The sequence below is a fragment of the Pseudorca crassidens genome, chromosome 3, assembly GCF_039906515.1.
Source record: "Pseudorca crassidens isolate mPseCra1 chromosome 3, mPseCra1.hap1, whole genome shotgun sequence".
Taxonomy (NCBI): domain Eukaryota; kingdom Metazoa; phylum Chordata; class Mammalia; order Artiodactyla; family Delphinidae; genus Pseudorca; species Pseudorca crassidens.
In genome coordinates, this window is record NC_090298.1 from 91,247,379 (window position 1) to 91,275,021 (window position 27,643).

At 38.0% G+C, this 27,643-nt stretch overlaps 1 protein-coding gene across 3 annotated transcripts in view; it reads left to right on the forward strand.

The window, feature by feature from the left end:
- Positions 1 to 27,587, forward strand: part of CAMK4 (calcium/calmodulin dependent protein kinase IV) — a 231,915-nt gene extending 204,328 nt beyond the window's left edge. For all 3 annotated transcript variants that reach the window (XM_067731417.1, XM_067731416.1, XM_067731418.1), the window contains 4 exons: positions 1,201 to 1,276; positions 6,126 to 6,252; positions 10,367 to 10,519; positions 11,689 to 27,587. In XM_067731417.1, coding sequence (XP_067587518.1) covers positions 1,201 to 1,276; positions 6,126 to 6,252; positions 10,367 to 10,519; positions 11,689 to 12,129 — 797 coding nt within the window. In that variant the 3' untranslated portion in view covers positions 12,130 to 27,587. The remainder of the gene's footprint in view (positions 1 to 1,200; positions 1,277 to 6,125; positions 6,253 to 10,366; positions 10,520 to 11,688) is intronic.
- Positions 27,588 to 27,643: the final 56 nt, after the last annotated feature.

A 27,643-nucleotide genomic window follows, 5' to 3' on the forward strand; every position in this document is an offset into this window, starting at 1 on the left:
AAAATATGAAGAGAATATTCTGGTTGGAAAAGGATGGAGAGAAGGGGATAGAATGGGAAGACATCAGTAGAAAATCTGCTGTGTTTCTTCCTGTAAATTAAATTCAGAGTCCCATGAGACCAGCTTCCTTTAGGAGCTCACTTTGACAATCTCCACCAATATTGACATTCCCAGGCTGCATGGACAAGGGATCCTGCTCTCCTGCCGCACTGAGGGAAGGAGAAGTGTGGTGCCCCTGTCCCCAAGGCCTCCCTCAAGGACCCCTCAGCATTCATCAATCAGCTCCTTCCTCAGGGGCCCTGCTGACACCTACAGACCACACTTTTGTTCAAAATAGAAAGGGGCTACTCTGGGCTCTAAACCTGAGCCCTATTTCTACGTAGAGGGTAGAGCTCTCACTTCTTTTCTTCCTTTGTTAGTTAGGCAAACAAACAACACCTCCAATCCTCAGTGCAAACAGTTAGACCCAGTTAACTCTTCATTGTCACGGCTCTAAGGTAATAAAATCATGGGAGATCTCACTATCCTATACTACTGGACCAGGCCGTTTAATGGCTGAGAAGACCTTCCATTTTCACAATGGTGGGCAGGGCTGATAGGAGCAGACTCCTTGTGCACAGGGAAGCCCCCTTTCTCAGTTCATAATCCCAAACTGACTGGGGACAGCTGCTCTCTGAGGACCTATGTGTAGTTCTCAGCACCGAGACATGTGCCAGGGCCCCTCCTAGCTCCTGTTCCAACCTTCCAGTACTAGAGACTTTCCAGTCCTCTCACTATCTGCCCTGCTCCCTGCCCTGCACGTTGTCAAACACACACACACTCATGGACACCCCAGGCGGCATGATTGTGCCTTTTTCCCCTTACTATGCTAAACTTTCATTTCTTTTCTATGTACACAGCTCCCTTTGTAGCAGAAATATAGCTCTATCTGATTTGAGCAGTATCATGATGTTCTGATGTAGAATATTACATTTAATAACTTTATTTTTATGCACCCCAAACACAGAGAGACTATAATGTCTCCCACTAAAATAGACGTAAGAATTTGTAGACTCATACTTTGGTTTGGGGAGAGAAGATTGGTTATAAAACTGTGCTGAAGTTTCTGTTGACGAATTCATTTCTTCCCTATTGCTTGTTATTAAAATGTGAATATTGAATTTAAACAGTAATTTAATACAGTTTTCACTCTTTCTGCAGCACCTGAAATTCTTAGAGGCTGTGCCTATGGACCTGAGGTGGACATGTGGTCTGTAGGAATAATCACCTACATCTTGTAAGTGAAGAAAAGCAATCTCTAAGCATACTGTTGGCCTTTGCTGTAATATTTTCTAGTTACTCATAGTTCTCATAAAAAACAAGATTCCTTTTTGATTTTTTGTGGTTTTCTATGACATACTAAGTGTAGTTACTGATGGAATTTTCGGAAAATGAGCAATTGCTTTTTATTTTGTCATTTTCTTGGGGCCAGAACTTCTGTCTAGGGCTTTGCTGTGTCTCATTCTGCTATGCAGTGTATAGCAGATTTTGGGAACAATTCATTGTTTGATGATAGTAATGAGCATGAAACAAATCCACCTATTAAACTTGCACTTATTTTATTTATGTGCATCTCGTCCAAATGATTAGAGTATTATTCCTTTTGAAGGGGAAAATGGCTGTTTAATCTCTGAAGCAATCCCAAACTGGTACGTTTCTTATCAGAAATGTTTTAAATACGTTTGGGCTATCGGTTTGTGTTCCTATATCTGTTAAGTTCTCAAGGACCTTTAGTTTAATACCCTAAACTCAGAGAAACCTGTTCTCTGGGAGAAAAAAAAGGGGGGGGCTAAATCTCTCACTCTCTGGTATCCCCAACTCCATTCCTGAGCTCCTGTCCACTAATAAACATGGGGTTTCAGTTTGCCAAAGAGATGATGGAATTGCAGACAAATACAAGGGAAATAATCAAGAACAATGGAAGAGTATCTGGGGAGGAAGGCTGTTGTAGAACAACTACAAAAGCAAGACATCAATGAGTTCCAAAGTTTAATTCAAACCAAGTAGATTTGGTTTTCAATTAGAGGACACTGCAGAGTTAATTGTTGGAACCTGTAATATTCAAATCTGTAAAGAGATTTTGAAGGGTGGGGAAGAAAGCAAATTAGCTCAGGCTGCTATAACAAAATACCATAGACTCAGTGGCTTAAACAACAGAAATGTAGTTCTGGAGGTTGAAAGCCTGAGGTCAGGGTGCCAGTAGGTCAGGTTCTGGTGAGAGCTGTCTTCTGGCTTGCAGATACAAGCAGATACAAGCCAGCTGGCTTGCAGATACAAGCCAGCTGCCAGATACAAGATACAGCTGCCTTTTCACTGTATCCTCACAAGGCAGAAAGAGGAAGCAAGCTCTCTGGTGTCTCTTCTTATAAGGGCACTGATCCCATCATGACCTCATGACCTCATGACCCTCATGAGGTCATCATGACCTCATGACCCTCATCTAACCCTGTTACCTGCCAAAGGCACCATCTCCAAATACCATCACGTTGGGGGTTAGGGCTTCAACATATTAATTTGGGGGGAACACAATTCAGTCCATAGTAGGAAGAGGTTGGTTTGGTTTGGTTTGGTTAATTTAATAGTGATCTTAGAAAGTGTGGTGTCTAGGTAATATGGGCTAGGAAGAGGGTAACTAGGGTAGAACCCACAAGCAAGTTAGCAAACTCTAAGTTCACCTGGGTTTATATTGCTATATTGGTCAGTAAGAACCATAAAAATGTTTTAAAGCAACCCATAAAATAGCCATCTGCTATTATGTAATGTCAAAAGATATTTTCAGTGATCAATTCCCTGTGTTTCCAGGATGTATTAAAGCTTAAGAAGAATTTGGAAAGCTAGGGAACCATGTTTTTTCTTAGGAGAGTGAAAACTTTTAGGTAATTTGTTTGCCACACCAAGTGCTTGTTAGTTCATTAAAATGAATTCCTAAGGCCGCATCATAGAATCCCTTCATCTTACATTTAAGATCACTTTTATGCTGTGAAAGAATGTTGTCTCCTGAATTATGTGGGTGACATATCATACTTAGTGATGTTAAGTGAAAAACTGAACTACAAATAATGCTCCAGATTTGCCCCTAAAATGTAAATGTGCCCACCCAATTAGAGTTTCATGTTGAAATGTGATGGGAGGGGTTGAAGCATTGAGGATGTGTAAGAACTCAGAGATGGAGGTAGGAAATTTAGTAACATTTACCTTGAAAAACTGAAATATGGGATGAGTAAAACTCCATGACATGGTCACTAACATGGGAAAATGAAGAGAAAAATTGGGGCCATTTGAGAAATGTCTTATTGTAACCCTGAAAATAATTTTTTAAATCTCTCGTTTCTTTCCCCTAGTTCACTTAAGGCCATTAATTATAGGTGTTGGTTGAATAAGTGGTAGCAGCCCCCAAAATTAAAATAACAGTGCTGCTCACAACTAATATCCTTTAGTTCTTTTCTTAAAAAAATAAATTTATTTATTTATTTTTGGCTGTGTTGGGTCTCTGTTGCTGCACACAGGCTTTCTCTAGTTGTGGCGAGCGGGGGCTACTCTTCGTTCCGGTGCCCGGGCTTCTCATTGCGGTGGCTTCTCTTGTTGTGGAGCACAGGCTCTAGGCACGCAGGCTTCAGTAGTTGTGGCTCTCAGGCTCTTGAGCGCAGGCTCAGTAGTTGTGGCGCACTGGCTTAGTTGCTCCATGGCATGTGGGATCTTCCCAGACCAGGGCTCGAACCTGTGTCCCCTGCATTGGCAGGCGGATTCTTAACCACTGTGCCACCAGGGAAGCCCCTAATATCCTTTAGTTCTGATCCAACGTATGTCAGCCCCTAAGCCTAGGGACTTTTTATTTAATCTGTAGTTCATTAATAATTGATGAAGTCCACTACGCAAGATTCATTGGACCATTCTCTCCAGTGGATTGTGCCATTGGGCTTATGCACCTCCTTTATTATTATTAAGAGTTCCACCAGGCTATTTTGTGCTATGACCTTGCTATTTCTAAGGATGACAGTAGCCTGGAAATAAAGGCCGTTTTGTTTCTTACAAGAATTCTGGTCCCTCTCTTTGGTTTAAAGCGTTAAACCAAAACCCTTTCTCCCCACAGACAAAAGCAACTATTACAGTTCTCAGGTCAAAATCAGAATCAGATAACATCAGAGATTCAAATTCTGTCCTTCGGCTTTCAACACTACAGTTCTGCTCAATGGCTTGGAGTTACCCTGTGTAATACAGTCACACTTCAGGCCTTATAATCCTAATATGCTCCTAAACTGTCAATGTCAGCATTCAAATATTTCCATTTCTAAAGGGTTTTCTTACTCTGTGTGTGTGTCTGTGTGCTCATGCACACATGTGTGCTGCTCTCTGTCACATTTCTTCCATTTTTGACATTTCAGGCTGGTGAGATAAACTTTTTACCTCTGTTACCAATGCACAGACTTGCTGACATGACTGAGAGGAAAGAAAGGCATTTGAGTACTGTACCTTCTGAACTATCATTTTTCTCTCTAGATTTCCAGAAGGGGAAACATTAAGAGTTCCCTAAACTAAGCCTGGAAAGTTGACCAATTTCTCCATGACTAGCCAACAACAGGCTATGTTTTTCTAGTGTTTTGGAGGGCAGAGGAGGGCCAGGTGAGGATGAACTGCCTCCTTGGCAATGTGTGGACCTGTGCTCCCTTCTCTCCTTTTGCTGGAGCAGTATTCTCTGCGCGGACTTCTGCAGTGGGAGAGGGAGGATGCACAGCCCAGGCCTCAGCACTCCCTGAGCCTTGCCTTTTCCTGGCTGGCTCCACAATATTTGAAAGAAACAAAGACTCTCCCAACAGGACGTTCCCTGAGCAAAAGAACATGAGAAATTGCTTCTTCCTAGAAACTCACTACATTAGGATGCACTGGAATGTTTCATTCTCGGCACCAACCTGGCCAGTTTGAAGGAAGAATTTGGGGAAATGTTTTTCATTCTTTTTCCTTCATTCCTTGTCAGATGCAACACATGCCCTAGCAGGGACTTTTAAAAAATAGTTCCCGTTTGGTCTTTAGTGATTTCAGTACCTCCACCCACCTATAAACAGTAGAGGCTTGGTGGTCCCAGACCAGCAACTCACTTTTCCTCTCTCTCTTTAGGATGCCAGAGATGGTTCTCTGTTTCTTTTCTCCCACTTTGCTCATACATTTTTATGCTGACCCGTGATGGAAGATGAAGGTGAACATAGTGAGATGTCTTTAAGATGTGCAAAAGTGAGGGTCCTTACCAGGCTGAGCTAACGCTAGGCTGCTCACCTCTGCTGGCTGCAGCTGCTCACTGTAGTAAGTTTTAAAAGGCCATTCCCTGACAATAGTGTTAGCTCTTGTGTTTGTTCACTCCGAAATCCAAACAGGAATGGGATGGAAATCGAATATTTTATTCATCTCTATGGAAGAATTCAAATGAAAAGGGCTGAATAAAAACAACTAAAAACTTTTCTTTCCACCTTTTAACCTTTTTATTCTCAAAATCCTAACTTTTCTGTTTTGTAATCAATTGGAATTCTAATCAATCTGTCTTCTCAATTCCTGGTGGGAAAAAATCCATGGAGGGCTTCCCTGGTGGCGCAGGGGTTGAGAGTCTGCCTGCCGATGCAGGGGACACGGGTTCGTGCCCCGGTCCGGGAAGATCCCACATGCCGTGGAGCGGCTGGGCCCGTGAGCCATGACCGCTGAGCCTGCGCATCCGGAGCCTGTGCTGTGCAACGGGAGAGGCCACAACAGTGAGAGGCCCGCGTACCGCAAAAAAAATCCATGGAAATAGCACTATAGCATAATGCCTATAATAGTGTTAGCTATTATTATTGTTGTTTGTGTCATAATTATTAATACGATTATAACTTTTTGTAGAAATCTTAAATTGGTTTTGTATCTATTCTTACTTCCTGAAGACATGACTGTGTGTTTATATAATCAAAAGTGAATTGTAAGAAGGTGATTACATACTTAAACTGAGCGATTACATTCATAACAGGAAGCTGTGAAAAAGGACAGTCTTGAATTTCTGCAAAAAATTGGTGAAATATGCTTAGGCTTTTAAAAGACATTTTATTCTCTATCTTTTGTCCCTCTAGACTTTGTGGATTTGAACCATTCTATGATGAAAGAGGCGATCAGTTCATGTTTAGGAGAATTCTGAACTGTGAATATTACTTTATCTCCCCCTGGTGGGATGAAGTATCTCTAAATGCCAAGGATTTGGTAAGTGTGACCAAACAAAATGAAACAAAATGAAATAAAATCCCTTGCATTCATTTTTATCTAATTAATGGGCAGTGCCATTTTTTAAATCAACCCCTCTTAATAGCCTATTTCTTTTAAATTATAAAGTATTTTTAATGAAACAATGCACACTAATGCATTTTCCTTATAGATAATGAAAAAAGATACGTTTGATTCATCTCTAGCTGAATTATCACAAATTATGGCATATTAATTAATGAGTTTTTACCATCTAGTCAATGCAGAACCTTGCTTATGAAGATAGCTGTGCTGAGTGAATCCAAACATAATTTACACAGAAGAATTCTGTTTTAAAATGGCTTGCTATCACCTAGATTAGTTATACTTTGAATAAAACAACATTGCTTCTTGAAATGTTCAAACTTATTAAAATATCCTGATAGTAACACAAGTCCCATCATGCATGATTATCATTATACAAGTTACACTATATGTTTTGTTTGGTTTTTTTGTTTGTTTTACTTGGCTTCTCACTTCAGGTAACATTGAAGTTTGTTTGCATTCAGGAAACACATACCCTCTAGGGAGATGGCCCACCTGCTGTAAAATAAAGAGGATACTAGGGTGTAATTGAAACATTTACCATCAATCCTCTAGAGAGAAATCATGCAGAAATAACTAAAAGCTAACTTCTGAATCATAGAAGGTTAGATCTCCAAGGGATCTTAGGAGTCATCTAATCTTCCCTGCATTTTAAAGATAAGTTTGCTAAAGCCCAGAGAAGTGAAATGACTGTCCAAGTTCACACAGCTTCTCAGCAGAAAGGCATTGTTAGGAACTAAGGATCCAGATTTCCAAACCCCTTATCCAGTGCTCTTTTCCCTCCTTACCATCTGTGTTCTTTCATGAAAACAGATATCCTGCAGGTCACGGATTTTCCAACATGGTTGTGAAAGAGAGGCCGTGTGTGTGATGTGGGAATGTGTCATCCCAACTTCTCCCTCATGTCAGGGCCCACACTCCTAAACATCTCTTGAATCCGTCCACTTCTCTCCACCTCCACTACAACTGCCTAGTCCAAGCCCCATCCTCTCCTGGTTCACGGCCACAGCCTCCTATCTGGTCTCCTTGCCTCTTCTTGTGCTCTTCTCAAGTACACTCTCCACACAGGAGCCAGAGGAATGGTTTTATAAATAAGTGTCACCCTCTCTTGTGCCACTTACTTCACATCACTCTCCCTTGATCTCTCTTTCCTCCAGAGCACTAGACTTCCAGTCCCTCATCAATGTAGCTCTGGGTATGTTGCTCTTTCTTCTGCTTTGTGATGTTCTTTCCTCCTTCCTCTCCACCATTACATACACATACACGCCTCTTTAAATGGGTAACTCTAATCTTCAAGCCCTGGCTGCCATTTGGCATTCTCTGGGAGATTTCGTCTTCAGCAGGCCATTCTTCTCACAATTGGTTCATTCCTTCTGCCACTTGTTCCTCTGCCCCCTAGACTTCCTTTTTCATGATGGTCATCATTTCTATATACTTGCTCAAAGGTGTTCCTTAATTAGATTGTGAGCTCTGGGAGAGGGTGAAGCATGTGTGCCCAGATCTTAGTACCATATGGACATAAAGTACAGGCTCAATAAATATTTGTTGAATGAAACCATGAATCAGGAAACAGACCAAGGATTCTTAAAGTCTGACATGCCTGGATTCAAGTGACCCCCCCCCTTCTTATAATTTACAGATATGACCTTGGGCTAGCCTAACCTCTCTGTGCTTTAGTTTTCTTCTCTGAGATGATAACAGTACCTATCTCTAGGTCTTTAGAAGAATTAAGGGATATAATACATACTAAGTAATCACCACCAACTAACTCAATAATAACCCCATTATTTAGTCTTCCTTCCATTTCTTTTTATCCCTCATAAAAATTAAATGGATAAGAGGGTTAGCTGTGATGTTCCTTCATTCAGCTAGACCTCCTGTTGGTTAATAAATTTATAAAACTTGAGAACTAAAGCAATCATTGAGCCTCATAATGTGTACTTATTAGCAAAACCTGCATCTATTCTGTCATGAGCAGAGGCTATGGTGCCGATGAGTGGGGAGTTGGGCTATTAAGAGGAACCGTAGGATAATGGCAAGGCTTTGGGTTAGAATCCTGACAAGGTCACTGGATCTCGCTAATCTTCAGCAAGTTTCTTAATAATTCAGTGCATCAGTATCTTCAAATGTAAAGATTAATGATGACATATATAAAATTTTGGTACATACTGGCTTTCAGTAAATTCTTTGTATTTTCATGAGGAGGAGGATGGTAATGATAAGAGGAAACGGATGATTAGAAAATGAGAGGGAAATATCTGTCAGGGATGGTGTAAGGATTAGGTATCATTGACATAAAATTATTAGTATATGTGTTCAACAGATGATAGCTCTGACTACTATCAAATTCGTATTACTACTGTGCATTCTTTTTCTTAATTATCCTTATCTCCCTCCACCCCCTCTCTGATTTTAAGACTAAGCAGTCTCACGTCTCTGCCATTTACAAATTCAGTGTCTACCCCCCACACACATTTCTTTGCAAATGCTACAAAAAGGAAGTGAAAGGCGAACCGGATATTCATTCTTCATTTGACTAGCTGCCTGATTTTGTTAGCCTGTGTTCAGTTCTTAGGTTATTAGAGTTAGAAAAGATCTTATGCCTTAAATCATCCAAAGCCCCTCATTTTACATATTGGCAGACTGAAACCCAGAGAGGCTGACAACCTTGGAGGCACTATGGTGTAGTGGCCATGAGACAAACTATAAGACCCGAGTTTGAGTATAGCCCCCACCAGTTATGAGTTGTCTGACCTTACACAAGTCACTAAATCTTTCTGAGCTTCCTTCCATCCCTCATTTATGAATTGGAGCTAATAGTTACTAATTGATAAGGTTATGGACAGGGTTACATGAGTTTTGGGTTTTTTTTTTTAAATGTTATATGTCTATAAGAATGTATTTATTGATACAAAGGAATTAGGGTGGAAACGAGGTCATGTAAGAAAGGGCCCAGGAGGGTGTCCATAGTCACCCAATTCACATGTGGTCTTTGTCTAAGGTCACAAAAGTAGTTAGAGACTTTGAATAAGTTAGGACTTGAACATGCTTCCTGACTCCAAAGAGTCTCTGCCTCATTCCAGGTCACCCCTTCTGAGCCTAGGGCTGGGGATTATTTTGGTTGTTGATCTTCCTGGCAATTTATTGTCTGCTCATCCTCACAAGCAGGGGTAAACCTCCCAGAACAGGCTACCATTGGTTTGAATTCAGTCCTGTAAACAAATCATACCCACAAGCTACTGACACCTTTACTTTGATTCTAAATAGGCTTTTACCCCAGCTCTTGGCTTATTCCTTCAAGTATCCTCAAGGGATTAGAGAGCTATTAACTTCATGATAGACTCATGGTATAATCATAAGGGCTATGATACTGCCCCTATTGTTTGCCATTCAATTCCCATAGAAAGAATGATGGATGCATGAACGATGCCCGTCTCCATTGATGTGTATTTTAAGCTCTGAATTCTAAGTGATGTGAAGTACGGCCGAGAATTATTCAGATGCTGGTTCTCATTCAAAGAACTTCCAGTCTAGGGCTTCCCTGGTGGCGCAGTGGTTGAGAGTCCGCCTGCCGATGCAGGGGACACAGGTTCGTGCCCAGGTCTGGGAAGATCCCACATGCCGCGGAGCGGCTGGGCCCGTGAGCCATGGCCGCTGAGCCTGCGCGTCCGGAGCCTGTGCTCCGCAACGGGAGAGGCCACAACAATGAGAGGCCCGCGTACCACAAAAACAAAAACAAAGAACTTCCAGTCTATAGGCAAGGCAGGACTTATTTCTTTGACCTCCGTGGGCAAGCTATCCACCAGTTTGGGCTCTCAGGTAGCCTACGCACACCACTCTCAGATTCCTCAGCTACTGCTACCTGAAGCCGTCTCTACAGTAACCTCTGGGGACTTAAAAAAACTGTTTAATGTATATTTAGTGTACTGCCAAGGAAATTAAATAAGACCTAGAAGTTCACGAGCTGAGGGGCAAGCCCAGGTCACCGTAAAAATCTCCCTAAGAAGACTATGGCTCTTTATCATTTCAGGTCAGAAAATTAATTGTGTTGGATCCTAAGAAAAGGCTGACTACCTTCCAAGCCCTCCAGCACCCGTGGGTCACAGGTAAAGCAGCCAATTTTGTACACATGGATACAGCTCAAAAGAAGCTCCAAGAATTCAATGCCCGGCGCAAGCTCAAGGTAGATGGCATTTATTTGTTTTATTTAAAAAAAAAAAATTTCTCTCATATCTTGATGATCAAAGATGATTCCACTATTATTTATCTAATACTATTATTCATCTCCTGTGGTACCAGGAAAAATCCTGCTTTGAAATCCCAACAGTGCTGGTATAAAGCCAATTGTAGTTCTGTTATCCTCTCATAAGAATTCATTGTGGGTTTTTTTGTTTTTGGGGTTTTTTTGGAGTGGGGGGCACCGTGCCACTCGGCTTGTGGGATCTTAGTGAAAGCGCTGAGTCTTAACCACTGGACTGCCAGGGAATTCCCAGAGTTCATTGTTAATAAAGGGAAATGTGTTGTATGTTGAGCTTTACTCACCAAACAAATCCATTATCATTGCTTCTCATTTAATTAAGGCTGAACTGCTTGAACAGCATTGTTCAGGAAACATTTACTCAGAAAGTTGTCTACTTTCTGAATATGGAAAAATTGGGGAAAAAAATTTTAAAACTATGTTTTAGTACATAAGCAAATAGTTATACTTGGTAAAAATTAAAATAATTCAAGTGATAGGGAAAATTATCTACCAAAACATATCTCTTTTTATAGAATGTATATGGAATAGAAATTAGGTGCTTTTCTCTTACTTAATGGTATTTAGGACTAGCTATACATACAGGGGATCTCAGAGAACAGCTGGGGGTCAAAAACAGTGTTCTATTCAGCAATCGCTTACAGGCTGATACAGACTAAATAAACCTGAAGGGTTCCATGGTCATATTAATTTGAAATACACTACATTAAACAACCTTGACTTAACCCAGGATTTCTCAAACAAAGTTGACTGTGGAACTCTTTTATCTAGATAGTGCCTAAAACATCCATGGAACTAGTGTCCCATGAAACAAATACTTTGGGAAACACAATCTAAAATTTTTGAATATTGGTAATCCATGGGAAAATGCATTTACTCAGGTTTTTGGTTGTCCAGATGATTAAATACGCTAATTTGAGATTAAACATATTTTGCTGTTCATTCTCCAAACAAGTTTTCATTAGACAATCTTGGAATAATATACTTTCAAAGATTAAACACTAACATATAATAACAAACTCCCTATTGAAATTGAGCTCTGATTTGGGATTTTAAGTGAAAGTAACACCTGACACTTTTCTGTTTCCAATCAGGCAGCAGTAAAGGCCGTGGTGGCCTCTTCCCGGTTGGGAAGCGCCAGCAGCAGCCATGGCAGCATCCAGGAGAGCCAGAAGGCCAGCCGAGAGCCATCTCCAACACAAGATGGCAATGAAGATGTCAAAGCTATTCCGGAAGGAGTGAAAATTCAAGGAGATGGGGCCCAAGTGGCAGTTGAGGGGGCAGAGGCTGAGCTGATGAAGGTGCAGGCCATAGAGAAAGTTAAAGATGCTGAAATAAATGCTGCTGAGGCCACCAAGATGGTGCCCGAGGCATTAGAGGATGGGATAAAGGAGGCTGACCCAGAAATAGAGGAGGGCCTAGTGGAGGAAAAGCTGAAGACTGTTGAGGAAGCAGCAGCCCCCAAAGAAGGGCAAGAAAACCCTGCTCTGGAATTTGGAGCTCAGCAGAATGATGTGATCCTGCCAGAGTACTAAATGGCTTCCTTCCATCTGGGAGCCAAATCCTGGCACTTTATGCATTTTGTCCTTCAGCAAGGAAGGTGGGGAAGCATGATATGCACTATAGTGATTCTGTTTTTAAGGTGCAAAAAAATACATATATATCAGTTGGTAATCCTAACTTCAATGCATGTGACTGCTTTATGAAAAAATAGTGTCTTCTATGGTATGTAATGGATACCAAATACCTACTGATGAATTAAATTTGAAATTGCAAGTAAACACAACATAACATTTAAAAACATACATTTTCAGGGACCAGTAGCACACATTTGAAGTAAATAGTAACAAATTGGTTTTGCTTTGAAAACCTAGCCAGCCTACACCCTTTGGATTTCTTTACAAGGACTGTTGCCCAGCTAATACTAGGTAGAGCTATAAGATGTATTCCCATGACATTCACAGTCTTTTCAGTAATGTGTTCAAACTGTTTACAAGAAGATGGTTAGGTTATAGTTGTATGGTATGTGCAAAAAAAAAAAAAAAATCCACTTATAATGGTAAGAAACTGAAGCATGCTTTAAGGGCTATGAAACCATATGCCCCTAAAGCTTGTGTGCAGAATGTTTTTTTATCTTGTCTTTATTTATACACACCATATTACTAATAACCGAAAACATTCTATTACAAATTCCTGCCATTTTACGGTCCTAAAAAAATTATTTTACAGACTCACGCTGAGGAATTTATTCTTTCCTTCACCTGCTCTCTAACAAGAAGTCCTTCTGATGGACAACACTTAGGGGGGGAATAAAGAAATTTAGTGAAGAAAAGGAGATAAGACTGGGACTTAGACTAATAAAGACTGACTCCTTGTCATTTTTCAGATAAAATTGAATTTATTCACAAGCTTGTACAATTTTAAAGATAGGAAAACTTTTATGGATAAACTCTATACTTAACCAAGGTTCAGATATTTAGAAAAGTCTACACCAAAGGCTGGTGCCAAAATGTCTGAATAGAGTGGGAATAATATCCCATTGTAAGATCATCCATTATTGACTTTAGTATAGTAAGGAAACCTTTGTTTTTATAAAAGTCCTTTTTTTCCTTCAACTGATGGTTATTTAGATATACAGCTTATGGACTAAAGATATTTCTGAAAAGCTAGTATATCTTTTTCTCATACTTGGAATGGAAGCACCCATAATTTACAATGTATTTTTGAAAGTTTCCATGTCCAGAAATGTAGGACAATGCAGCTTTTAATTTACTTTAGTAAACAAAAACAAAAAGAAACAATGAAAAAAACACTGATTTCAAATCAGACTCTTGAGAAGCTGTAACATTAGACCTAATACATTACCATGATTTTTTTCAAAATATTTTTCTTTGGTTTTCATATAAACACTTTTCCCTTATAAAAATCACAGTTAAATTCCAAATACCTCAGATTTATTTCTAGCTTGAGCTTAAATGAACATTTTTATCAAATTAATTATGCAGCATATTTTAGTAGGTTTCCTTAATTTTAAAAAAGGATTATTTTCAGGCCAAAATTATGGATAAAAATGACTATCACATAAAAATCCTCCTCAAAAATAGAGATCTTAACTTTTTTGGGCTCTTCCTCAGAAATATTAAATTAGAAAATTAAATTAAACCTCTGGTTTCTGGGGACTATTCGACCTAGGAGACATTCTGCTTTCCAAGTGCAAATCTTCCTTTACTACTGTTCTCATGAGAAGAAAATAAGGTAGAACTTCTTGTCTTCCATAATATAGGAGCCTGACAGATCACTGAGGTGGAGGAAAAAGCCCTTAAGGGCACATCATCTGGACTCAGAGAAAGATTTTTTGTTTCATTTTATCTTTATTAATTAGTAGAGAGTACTTATCTTCTTCTCTTCTGTTTCCCTCCTTCTTTATTCTCTCAGAATTTCCATTTTAGCTATTATAAGGGGCTCACTAGTTTCAAACTTTAAGAATGCCTTCTTCCCTAAGCATTAAGATTTCTATTTTAAAAGACCAATTGCCTGGTATACTTTTCCCAAAGAGACTTAACAGGTGTATATTGTGAGGCATATATGGTAAGTGTCCCATATATTGGAAAAGGGAAGAAGAGAGGGAAAGGAATCTTAATGGAAAGTGGCAATACTAATAGGAAGATGAGAACACATTGTCCCTCCCAGCCCACTTCCATATTGTTCCAAGGGCAATGGTTATATCATCCCAACATTCAGGGCTGACTGCAGTGGTTGGACCTGCGGACTGTGTAGTGTGACGAGCACTGCAAATGCCAAGGCCAGTGTGTACTTAAGAATTTACCCATTTAAATGAGTACACATGCCTATTCCCTGTGAGGGTGTGAGCGTAATTTCCTCTTTTTTAACCCATAAATTGCACTCTCTAAAAATCAGCAGGAGTTGTAAATTTTGACTTGTATGTTAAAGATTAAGTCCTGATAATGCCTAAGTGACTGAGTTAGTCATTTCAGTGGAAAACAAGTCAAAGTTTCACAAAAATCGGGCATTTCAGCCAAATGATTCAACCTAGGATTTCACAGAGATGCTATTTAAGTTAGGATAGTTAAATTAACATTTTTGAAAAAACAGTAAACATTTATATTGCTTGTTAAAATGGATATATTATCTATCTCAAAGATTACTTATTTATAATAGACTAATGCAGATAGAACCTTAATTTGATGAACTATTTCATAATGTTTCCTTTAATTGACACTATAGTCACAAAGCAAATAATTAAGGGAGTTTCAGCAAACAATACATTTTGCATTTTAGAGATGACAGTTATTATATTATTGATTTTTGTTCTCAGATAAGTTCAGATACATAGCATATACCAGACTATTCTGCCATAGAGAAGGACAATCTTGAATTATTTCTCCCATTTAAAAAGTCTAGTTGGAATCCCAGTGGTTTTTCTCAAACCATAAGAGCTCATTTGTCCCATGAACACATAAATAAGGTAGAAATTAGAATAATATGGTTGTAGAAGTTATTGTCTAGAACAAGTGCTGCCTAATATAGATGATACAAACCACATATGTAATTTTAAATTTTCTCCTAGCCACGTTTTAAAAAGAAAAAAGAAAAAAAAAAGCTGGTAAAATTAACTATATTTTAATCCAATATATCCATACTATTATTCCAATACATAATCAATATGAAAAATTAACAAGACCTTTTAGATTTTTTATTTTTGTACTAAGTTTTCAAAAGAAGGATTATGTTACACCTTCAGTACATCAAGTGCTCAACAGCCACATGTGACTAGTGGCTACAGTGGTACTAGAAGAGCGCTGGTCTAGAGCACTTTCAAAGCAAAATGACAGACAAATTTCTATGCTTAGATTTGAGCTGCCTCAGTTTTCCACACTGATGAGTTGGTAGGAGGCCAAAAAGAAAATGTTTCAGAAATGTCATAGACTGAAATGAGTAAAAACTCTGTTGGCCACATCTACCTATTCATGTGCTTCAGAGGAGAAGTGTTTCCCAGCATGACTGTTAGAGAACTTTCCTGGGCATTGGCAAGTTGTCCGTTGGCTACAGTTCCTCTCTTGGGCCCTGGAATCTTGACTACAGGCTAGCGTCTCCTGAGTACTGCCATGAAGTCAATCGTGTTCTCACATACCAAAATCTTCTGTGGGCGAACCATGTGTCCTCATTCAGGAAGGGCTGCACACAGAATCTTAGTGGGATTTCGTAGGCCTGGCCACCAACAAGGCTGGACACCATCCTTGTATTGCAGGCAATATTTTTTATAGAAATCTTCTGAAATATACCAAATTTGCATGATAAAGACTGTATGATGAGGATGATATCACCCCAGTTATCCCTAAAATGAGAATATGACCATCCGCTGGCATTTTTTATATTTCCTTAGAAGAGTTTAATCAACTCTGCCATTACACATGGATTCAAAAGACTTTTTGGAATTTTCTTACATATTGCTATTTTAGAATAATCCTCAAGGTTCTATAGCCATTTTTAGTGGCAGACTTTAAAAGAAAAGAACAGTTTGCCTTTTACTGTGACCTCAATTACATAGTATTTTAAACATATTTTGTAATTTAGAATGTTTAGCAATCCCTATTTCCAGTTTTACATGAAAGGTAACTGCTTGAAGATTGCCTATAGACTGAAAATTTAGAGAAAGCCATTTTGTTTCATAATTCAGTTGTTTCACAGAAGCATCTGGTTGCATTTCAAATCGGAAAATAAAAGAAGTAAATGCCAAAAAAGGCAAAGGATAAAATCAGTAAATCATTTATTCTGTTTTAGGATTGTCTTTGCAAAGCAAATGCAAAAACAAGTCAAAAAAGTGAATCAGCACTAGGTTTTTCTTGATGAGGCTGACTCCACATAAATTGACATAAATATACTGAGAAGAGTCAATTACATAATTACAGTGCCATTATGTAATTTACTTGTCATTGCAGAGTATTCAGTCTGGTTATCTAGGTCTACTTTAGCTGGTGCAAACTTTTCCGACATCTACTTACATAATAGGATTTGTAATATCCTTGTAATTACTGCCTATTAGGTCTTATTTAAATTTCCTTAATGTTCAGCACTGATATGTCTCTGATCAAGGTCGTTACTAACATTTGAGCATTTACTGGTTAAATACTGCTTACTGGTTAGACTCTATGTGTGTCTTCACTGTTTTTTTTTAACATTTATGCACGTATAATCTCAATATTGGTATAATATTCATAACCACATGTTAAGCAGAAATGTAACCAATAATTTTCTATAAAACTTTTTCAAAGTTCTTTTCTTCCCCTGGCACAACTCAGGGTGAGTTTCTGGCTCCTTGACAAATAGAAAAAGAACCTAAAAGATCACTGGAGAGATATCAGCTATCCACCCATAGTAACCAAGCTCAGCATTTCTTCTTTCTATATCCTGATCTGTTAAGGGCCAGTTTTTGTCATCATTACTTTCAAATATCACCTGAGATCAGATAATATAGTCTCAGCTCACATAGCCCAACCATTTATATACTTTTCTTGGAGAGCAATAACAAACTTGACTAATTTATGTTTGCTTGTTTAAAATTCTAATTTTCACACACTCTCTGTGGTGTACTCTAGAGGCTTTGATTGTGTGATTTTAACTTCCTTCAAGATTCAGTCTTTTCTCTGTCACCTGGCCCAGAGGTCTACCTAGGACAAGGAGGAAGCCTTGCCATGAGAGTGGACCATGTGAGTCCTTGACAGGAATCAGACATTGCTCTAGTGAAGACTCAAGGCATCTGTCTTGGTTGAGCTCAAATGAGCCAAATGGGAAACACCTCTTCCAGTGATACTGTTTGAATATTGGTACAGTGCCATTAGTCAGTAATGGAAAATGAGATTTCACCAATCATTTGCTCTTCCCATGACTTGGTTTGCTACCACTTATCCCAGATCAATGTTTTCTTCCATCCCTATGGCCATCAAGCTGCCCTCTCGAATTTTGAAGTCCTCTAAAATCCTGGAAAGAGTATCCCAGACTGGTCGAAGAAATATGGAGTCTTTGGTGGCCCAGAATTTAGTTTGAAACTCTAAACGGCAATGCTAAGACAGCAAAATCATACTGTTCTTCTTAACTAGTTGCTTTCAGCACATTTTGAAAACTGACCTGGAATACCCATGGATATGGAATATTTATATCTGTATAGCCTTTTCTGTGATTCAGTGTGTTAAAAATGGCAGATAGTTAATCTTCAGATTATATAATATTTATTTTCCATTTAAAAGATTATTTTGGGCTACTCAAATATAACAGGCTTCATATTAGAATTTTTGAAAGCTGTTGTTTTCCCTAAGCACTCTCTCACTCTGACAATCAGTTGTGGATGATAAAAATTTACTAAGTTTGTCCTTTCTTTGTCCTTTCCTTGATACATGTATGGTAGTTAATCTGGTTTGTAAAGGATACAAGTAAGAATGACTATAAAGTGACAACTGTCATCTCATAACTGCCTCCTTTTAACTTGACCTATTTTTATAGCCTATCATGTAGCTAATATACAGTAGCATACAAACAGCATATTCAGGAGTATGAGTTTTATTGTCAAGATTATTATTTCAAAAGTTCCCAAAATGTTTATATTCATGCACCCTTAATTTCAGTAATATTTTCATGACCCCCACCTACCAAGCCAAAAGAATTACCTAACATGCCCATTTTTTAAGTAGTTAGGTCCAAACAACATAATAGTAGTAGTGCATTCCATGTCTGACTGATGTTGCTGTGTGTTTCCCTTGACATGTTAAAATGTCCTCTGAGTTTACTGAGTGGGAACAGCAGACAGGTGACAGACAAAAGGGATTATTAGTAAACAAGTTAGGGGCTAACGTTTATACTCTTTCTTATTTGAATGACAATCATTCTTTTATCTATGGTCTTTGTGATATACACATAAAATTTACAAGTGCATTTTTAAAAAGTAATTTCCACATAACTACCCAAGGAAATAAAGTTAAATCTCCAAAGATCAGTTTTCAAGAGTCAGGCAAACTATAGGTCACGGACCAAATCCATCAGAGCGCTGTTTTATAAAGTTTTATCAGAACACGACCATGCTCATTTATTTATACATTGGCTATGGCTGCTTTCATGCTACTAGGACAGAGTGGAGTAGTTTCAACAGAGACTGTATGGCCCAGAAAAGCCTAAAATGTTTATCTGGCCTTTTACAGAAAAATAATTGATGACGCTGGTTTTTCATGGCACCCTGCCTTTTTGGTAACATCTAGGAATACAGATTCCCATACTCCAGATTTCTTCTCCTTAGCTTAGGGTTCTTATCCCATTTGCTTCTTAGGAAGTTAGGACAGGTTTGTTTCTGTGCAGATGGTCTCAACAATAATTTTGCTGGAAGTACAACTTAACAGTAAAATTTCCCTACAGAACTAAAAATTCAAAATTGCATCATTCCTGAAAAGAAAAGTTTAGAGTACGAATTGACTTGTTTCAGAGAGAGGAATTAGAAAGATTTCTAGCACATCAAGCACGTTTTAGAAAATTTGATCCTTTTATTTAAAATCATGTAAATGACATTTTGTATTCCCCCCATTTAAGTCAATCTGCAGCTGTTACTTAGTAAGCCAAGAAATGAGAGCCCCCTTTGGTTCTGAATCCTTTAGAATATTTTCAAGTAATTAATACCAATTGGATTTTCATTTAATCATTTTTAGAAAATAACATGCTTTATTATGTGGCATTCTATGACAATGACTTGCTTATCAATAGCTCAGGAAATAGGCAAATAGCCAACTTTTTAATGTAAGAAAGCTACTTTCCAGTCCCTGTGTTTTTCTGAGTGTTATATATTTCACTTCTTCGGAAAGAGAAGGCCTCGAGCAAATGCTTTCCTTTCCTTTTCTTACATATTTAGAAATCCAAGAGGGGCCCTTTTCTTAGTCTATTTCTGTCACAGAGAAGTTATTCATTCCACAATATTTGCCTTAAGGGAAGCAGGTGGCCCAGATATTGAGAATGTAGGCATGCATGACCTTTGTGTTTGACTTTGAACATCTATAGCCAAAAGGTTACAAGTGAGATATTGAGTAGAAAACCTATTATCAGCTTATTATTAGGAAAAGCTAAAATTATATCATGACTCTAATTAAATAATATATTGTTTTCTTTAAACTGTTGCAGCAATCAATATGATGTAGCCACTGGATACACTATAGAACTCAGGAAAAAAAGAGATGAATCGTCTGCCTGCTCCTCATGGTTGATGTGAGTAGGAGGGAGACTTTACCGGAATGGAAGAGGGAAAAGGTAAAATGTAGATGAGGATTCCACATTCCCACCTACCCATTTTTCTTGATTGCTCAGAGTTTGAAAGCAGTTGTTAACGGACTAAACTTATCATTTTAAAATTTCTCTCAATATCTGGGTCACCAGCTTCCCTTAGAAATGAGTAAACCAAAGCCAGTAGCTAATTTTCCTCCCAGAATAAAAAACTAAACAGTGTAGTTTAGGGAATATTAGGCCTACATCGCAAGCACACTTTAAGGAGATGATTCGGTGATTCTGAAGCTTTCTAGGAGCAGCGCACGCCAGGGACCCATTTTCTCAGTAAACTTTCATTGAAAAACAATTACGTACAATGAAAGAGTCAAAGTTGAATTAAACCCATGCTACCCTCTAGGATTGAGCTTTGTCGTTGGAGAGAAAAAACAAGTGTACATATAGCCTCTGCTAAATCTTGGCAGGCAGTAAGCCCTCCAGGGACGGAAAGCAGGAAAAGTTCCCCTTTGCTTGGAATGATCAAGGGGAGCTTCCTGGGAATATTAGCTAAATATAAAGGATGGGGAGAACCTTTGCAGGTAGGGAGGAGGAAGGCAGAACATTTGGCTGAGAAATCTGCAGAGTGGAGGAATGTGTTGAAGGAACAATGCTGGGTGTGAAAGACTGAAATCTGCAGGGAAGTGTTGCTAAGTCTGCATAAGAGTATCAGATCTTGTGCAAAGTTGAATTAGACTTCTTCACCCCTTTCTTACTCTGGGTAGACATTTGTGCAGCATTTCCTCAGAGCATGTAGCCCTCTGTGATCTCCTACATACGTGGCTAATCTGGTGTGTCCCCCAACAGAATAAAAATCACCCAACACATCAAAGACATTTTTGCAAGTCACCAGTTGAAATAAAGCTTCAGTCACTAAAAGCAAAAACTGCACTGGCGAGATCTCCACTGACAAAGCAGAGTAAAAGAAGATAGTGATTATCTGAGTAACTTTGGCAAAACTCCAGTATCTGAATAACTCCCGGTGACTAGAAAATCACCTAACTACTTGCTAAAGCTTTGCCAGTGGAGGCCACGTCAAGGTTACTTCTTTCACAGTTATTTTAACCTTTTAAATTATCTGACCTGAAAGGGCAGTTCCCGCAGGATCTAAGATAGAATTATACCTGAAAGTTTAGACTTCAAAAGACAACCTGTGTTAAGCCTCAGACAATGAAATTTAAAATCTTCGGAGCTGCCTTCCCCAAACTTCAAGCCGATCCTGTGAAGTCCTTTCGTCTCCATCTCTCCCTTTTGCCCCTTTATACACCTTTCTATAATTTCCTTTTTATATCACTCATTGCAGGCAGTATTTTACATCCATCTTCAAGAAACTTCTAAAAACATAATCATTACAGTATATATACTTCTAGTTGTCTTGCCACTTTGCTTGTTTCAGATAATGTCTGTGATTAGTAACTTGCTATATTATTCGGGCAAATGAAACGAAGAAAGGGACAACGGTTGACCATCATCTGAGTGATGGAAGAGGAGTTAAGACGTGGAGATACTGTAGGGGTACAGAAAACACAACTTGGCAGGCGTTGAGAAAGGAATACTACTTACTAGGGTTTTCAGACTTAGGTGACAGTATCTGGTATGTCTTTTCTAGTTTTTCCTAGAGGAGAAATCTGTACTGCTGCGTTGTCGAAAGTTTTCTGGACTAAAAGGACATAAGCAGCTCAACGGCAGCTTGGAGGATTAGATAATGGAATACCACTCTATACAGGAAACCTACATCTCCAGTAGTTTAGACTGCAAATCATTAGCCAAAAACAACTGCATGTAGGATCTGGAGGGCAAAGACAAAGTGTAAATACTGCAGTTTACACCGCCAAGATCATAGGCTGCCTTCCCAATTTCTCATTGAAAAGTACTGGAAAAGGAGCTGTGAACATTTCATTTTTAAAACCTGTCGAAATGGTGCTATTGACTCCTTAATACAAAGATATATTACAATATTTTTTAGGTAAACATGTAAGTCTGACCTGGCCATAAATGTAAATATAGAGAATGTTTACAGAGAATTCATCAAAATCATGCCCGTTTGCTTTTGACTGAGCTACCGTTTTGTTCGATGGCACTGCTTCCAGCATATGGGACACATCAGAGTCACTGGCTCTCAGCTGCCCAAAGCCTGGGGCAGACAACATGACAGCCACAGACAACTGGCTGCTTCTTGGACTCAGGTTAGACAACCCAAGTAAATGAGTAAACATGCTCATTTTTTGGTGTTTCCCAGGAACATAATGGAAGAATATGTGACATGAGGCAAAATGGATGTTGGGAGACTGTTGAAATTGACCTTAGTGAGGGCCAATGTTGCTTTGTGTAAGTTCATTCAGATTTGTCAGAGCATGCCAAAAGAAGCATACACCTTACTGCTGGGAAACTTGTAAAGCAATCTGCATGTATGGTATGATAATAAATCATCTAAGAGCCCACCAATACTTTGCATTCCGTGATTTGAGATGTTAGCACAATTCAAGAGTGACACAATGGACATTTTCCTTATATCTGAAATATGAAGTCGAAGCATTTCTTGATTGTTTTTCCATTCTCTCAGGCAACATTATACTTTGAGTTTCACAGCATTTTTAATATTATACAGTGATGTCATAAAATCATAAAGTTAAAAGGGGATCTTAGTAATCATTTAACCCAACAAGCTCATCTTATTAAAGAGAAGTAACACCCAGAGAGGTAATGACTTATCTAAGATCGCAGTTAGTGGCTGAGAAGAGATCTGGGTTGCCCATCTCCTAGTCCAGTGCTCTCATGACTGAGAAGTCAATTCACTGGATACAAAGTCAATCCAGCGATTCATATAAAAATTGATTTTCATTATAAAAATATGAAAATACAGAAAAGTAGATTACCATAAGAACGCCTTCCAAAGACAAGCATTGTCTTTTTTAAAATCTTGCACTAGTTTATTTTTTTCTTACAGACTTTAATCATATTGTAACTTTTTTATGTCAACCTACCACTACAGCAGGCATTTTTTGTATAATCTTCAGAAACAATTTTGATAGCTGCATAATAATCCATTCTCAATTCTTTTTCTTTTCTCAGTTAACACTACATAAAGCTTTTTTCTGAGTTTGGGGAAATCTATCCTAAGGAAATAATCCTAATGTGGAATTGTCGGGCCAAATGATATTCAGTGGTCCCTTCATTATGATGCTTTCAAACCTGCAGGACCTGAGAATGAAAGGGAAAAACCTTTATGTTCCCTCCTAAGAAGCTGATTGTTAGCAACAATAGTTGTAAAAAGAACTAAAAGTCTTTCTTGAGCTTGGCCACCCAATTAGCAAACATTTGTATGAAATATTGGGGGGAAGGCATAATATGTCAGTGAGGTTCACTCTCAGAATTGCAGCTGGCTACTAACTACTACTAGGTCCAAAATCCTCACCTAAACAATGACTTCTGAATTGAGGGAAATGCTAGAGGAAAACAAAAAACCTCTCCCATCTGCAAGTCCATTTTTGACTATATGAAACATCTTTTTATTTCAACCTGGTTTTGCACAATCTCTGGACTACTTCTTTTAATAAAAAGCCAGCTGCTTGTACTTGAGGAATGTCACTAAAGCAAAACCTAAGAAGGAAGGTAAAGCTCCTGAAAAAGAACAGTACCATCCAAATAATGAGTAAAAAGCCAGTTTTGGTATTTGTACACTATGCTTCCCCCATAATTTTTATTAGCAGAATACTACACCCCACTAATCACCTGTACAGCTAACACAAGTAACATGGATCCACCCTCTATCTCCTGGGATACATTTGCATTTCATGTTTTCCAGCAATTTTCTGTCATCTCCTGGTCTAGAAGTCTTCATCCATAGTGGACCCTTTGCTCCAGAGGAGTAGAAATGGTGTACTATAGACATAAGTCATTCACATCGGATGCCATGTGACACCAACCATTAATTAACAACCTTCCGAGGAGCTCCATCACCTCATTACCTCAATGACGGACAGCTATGTAGAATCTGCCATACAGAAGCGGCCCAATCAATGTTTCATGGAGGAGTGAAGGACTACTTTGCTATTTTCATTTCTGTTTTGTGAGTCTATCATTTTCCTATTGACATTTAAAGGAGCTCTATACACACTTTCCAGAGGTGACCCACTGAGAGATGCTATGATTGGCTAGCCAGAGTCATTACCAACCCTTTCACCAAGAGGCTGGAAATACTTGCCTTCCCAGCTAGTGGTAGTCACGTGACCCAGACTACTAGAAAGAAAAGCTATTGGAGGCTCTGGAAAAGCTTTTACTTTCCTGGTAAAAGAGACGGATGAGTAGTGCCATGCCTTCCCCTGCTTCTTCTTTACTTGAATGCACATGTAATTTCCAGGGCTAGCTGGTCACCTTATCATATCTGAGGGAAAGATGAGAACTGAAGAAACACTGGCCCTGACGTGCTAACACTAATAATTACCGACATCCAGATTTTTTATTAAATGAGGAAAATAACTCCCTATTTGGTTTGTTTTTTGTGTGTTTTTATGGTTTTGGTTTTTTGTTTATTTGTTTGTTTGGCCACACCGCACAGCTTATGGGATCTTAGTGCCCCGACCAGGGATTGAACCCTCAGCAGGTTCAATCAGTCCTAACCACTGGACCGCCAGGGAATTCCCTACTCTATATTTGTTTAAACCACTTAATAGTCATATTTTCTACTGCATATTTCCCACAGCATCCATAACTGCTTCCTTATAATATAGATCAAGAGTTCCTTTGTAATCACTTCCACCTTTTTTCAACTCCAAAGGAAATCATCACTACAATTGCTAATCAAGTTAGTACAATTATTTAAAAATGTATACAATAAACCTTACCTATACGTTACAGTGGTAAGAGCAGAATATGTCATCATCCTTGCTATATAACAGCAAATCAAAATTCAGCAGTATTGTGGCTAATATTGTATGAGACATTGGCAGGGGATTAGCATATGCATTGTTAATCTTAATTTTCCAGTTTATATTTTTCTTTTGTAAGAGTTCAGGAAGCTAAACTACATACTTTAAATTCAGATAAGGTTAAAGCAACTTAGTATAAATGGTCAATACACAAGCGTCTAGAAATTTTATTCTGATATATTTCATAGAAATTTTTAAATAAATACACATTTTATTATATTAATGCATGCTCTCATTAGTTTAATGAAGGTTCCAGCTTTACACATTGGCCCATAAAAGAAATATAAACTTCTTAAAAATAAAATCTATATATAGTATAGCTCTTATTGAATTGCAAGAGATGAATTTTTATTTAACCATACATGTAAATCTTTGGAAACAACAAAATAATACAGAAATTATAATTCCAATTTCCTGTGCTCTGGGATTAATCTAATGTTTCTCCTAAGCTCAGATCCCACCATCCCCTACTTCTGGAATTTGAATAAGAAAGGCATGGGAGATAGACTAGACAAGTAATTATACAGCACAGGGTCTAATGGACACCTGGTCAAGTCCCCTAGCTTTTCTGGGTTCTGTTAATTTATGCATAGGTTTGGGATAGCTACAGTATCCACTTAATTAAAAGAAACTGGATTTTAACAACTGATTCTAAGGATGCTAGCGTGCTCTTAAATAAACAGGTAAAGCTTTTATCCACATCAAAGGGAATTAGTCATACCCAAAAGCTCAATAGACATTAGGAGTTTAAATTGGGCAATGTTTTCCTATCTTCTCCAGAGGCAACCTCCATTACAGAGTTTTTAGCTTAAGAGGTTAATTTAATTCAACTTGAGTGTTGATAAAATGTCCTTCAGTTAGGAAAGAAAGAGGGAGGAGAGTAAGAAAGGACTTTTTTATTGGGAGATAATTTTACATATAGAAATCTACAGTTTCAAATATATCCAGCCTCAATGAACAGTGAAATGAAGAGATTTTTAACATTAACAATCTGTCTTTAATACTCTAGCAGTTTATATTATACATAACTGCAGAACACTAAATTCTCATAATTATTTTTGCTGCGTATTGTGTTAAACTTTAAGGATTAATCAAGGATTATCAATACAAACTAATATTTCATGCAGAAGTATCACTTATGATAAATTATTTTTTTCTTGTATGAAACTAATTTCCTTAAAAAAATAGGTATCATGTACTGAAAACAGTACCATGCCAAGTGTTTCCTGCATACACGTGTTTCTAATACAAACTAGCTATAAGCCAGAGAAACTAATCAACCACATAACTACACGGCAGATTATATTCTTTCATTTCATCAACTGCCCTATGAAAAGTTAATTATCTTCAAAGGAAAATCTTTTGGGGCTGTAGTTTTTATTTTACTGACAATTACAACTGATTTATTTCTAATGTTAAGGAGTCCACGTTTAGCAAGCACTGAAGGCTTCAGAGAACAGAAAAGATTTTGTATTTAAGAGAGTGATTCTATGAAATTCTCTACTTCATATTATAGAAAGACAAATTAATATACAGATTAATATAGAACTGTGTGTTATTAAAAGTTATTAAAATTAACTTGAAATGTGGCTAGCCCAAATTAGTAAAATATACACCAGAAATCAAAAAATTAGTATAAAAGAAGAATGTAAGCTATCTTAAAGATTTTTACAGTGATTACATGTTGAAATGATAATATTTTGGATATATTGAGTGAAATGTACTGTACTATTAAAATTAACTTCAGCTGTTTCTTTTAATTTTTTTAATGCGCTGCTAGAAAATTTTAAATTACATATATGGCTCACATTATTTTTCTATTCTACAGCACTGCTATAGAAACAGCAGACTCTATTACATGTTAATATTAATCCCAATCCACATTGTTAAATTTCATATCATTATGATATTTGACATAACATATATAGTACATTATCACAAGATTCCTGAGCTTAGAATCAAATACACCTCTACTCTTGAAAACAAAACCAAACAAAACGTGCTCTAATCTTTTCCATCATCTTCTGTATACCAGCAACTGTGCTAAACTTTGGTTATGTATGATTCAGCAAACACGCAAAAGGGATCTTTTGGGTGATAGAACTATTCTAAAATTGGGCTGTTGTGATGGCTGCACAACTATAAATGTATTCAAAAATCAACGGATTGTATACTTATAACTGGTAAATTGTACAGCATTGGAAATCATACCTCAATAAAGCTGTTTTTTTTCTTTTTTTTAAGTACACAGCTAGAGCCCAGCAGATTTAAAGTGCCATCTAGAAGCTGCATATACATTTCAGGTAATTCAAATATAATTCTTCAATCCATCATACGGCTCAACATTGCAATGAAAATTTTTCCATGAGGGTCTTGTTACCTGCAATGGGTCCTCATTCAACAGTGGATTATGTCATCACTAGTTGGAGGTATAAGTTACAAAAAAACAAAGGGAACACAGAGTAGCTGAAAGTGGACAGTTTATTAGTGGCACCCAGCTCAGGCGATAATAGCCCTTATAATAATGTACATCTTGTTGCAAACTCACCCAATCTGGGCACCCTATAATTGGACATCTGCTGGTATTTTGTCATGCTAGACTGAATACTGGAATGTAAGAAACCTCCTGCTCTACACTAATAAAACCAAATAAAAGACAATAGATTGAGTCAAAATTAACATTTAACAATTTCCATGCGAAACTGAAAGCTAAACTGCTCATTTCTCTTTCCCTATTGCAAGAAAAAAAAAAGAAATCCAGCAGCTCAAAAATTATAGTCAATTTGGAAAAACATATTGGTGATTAATAAAT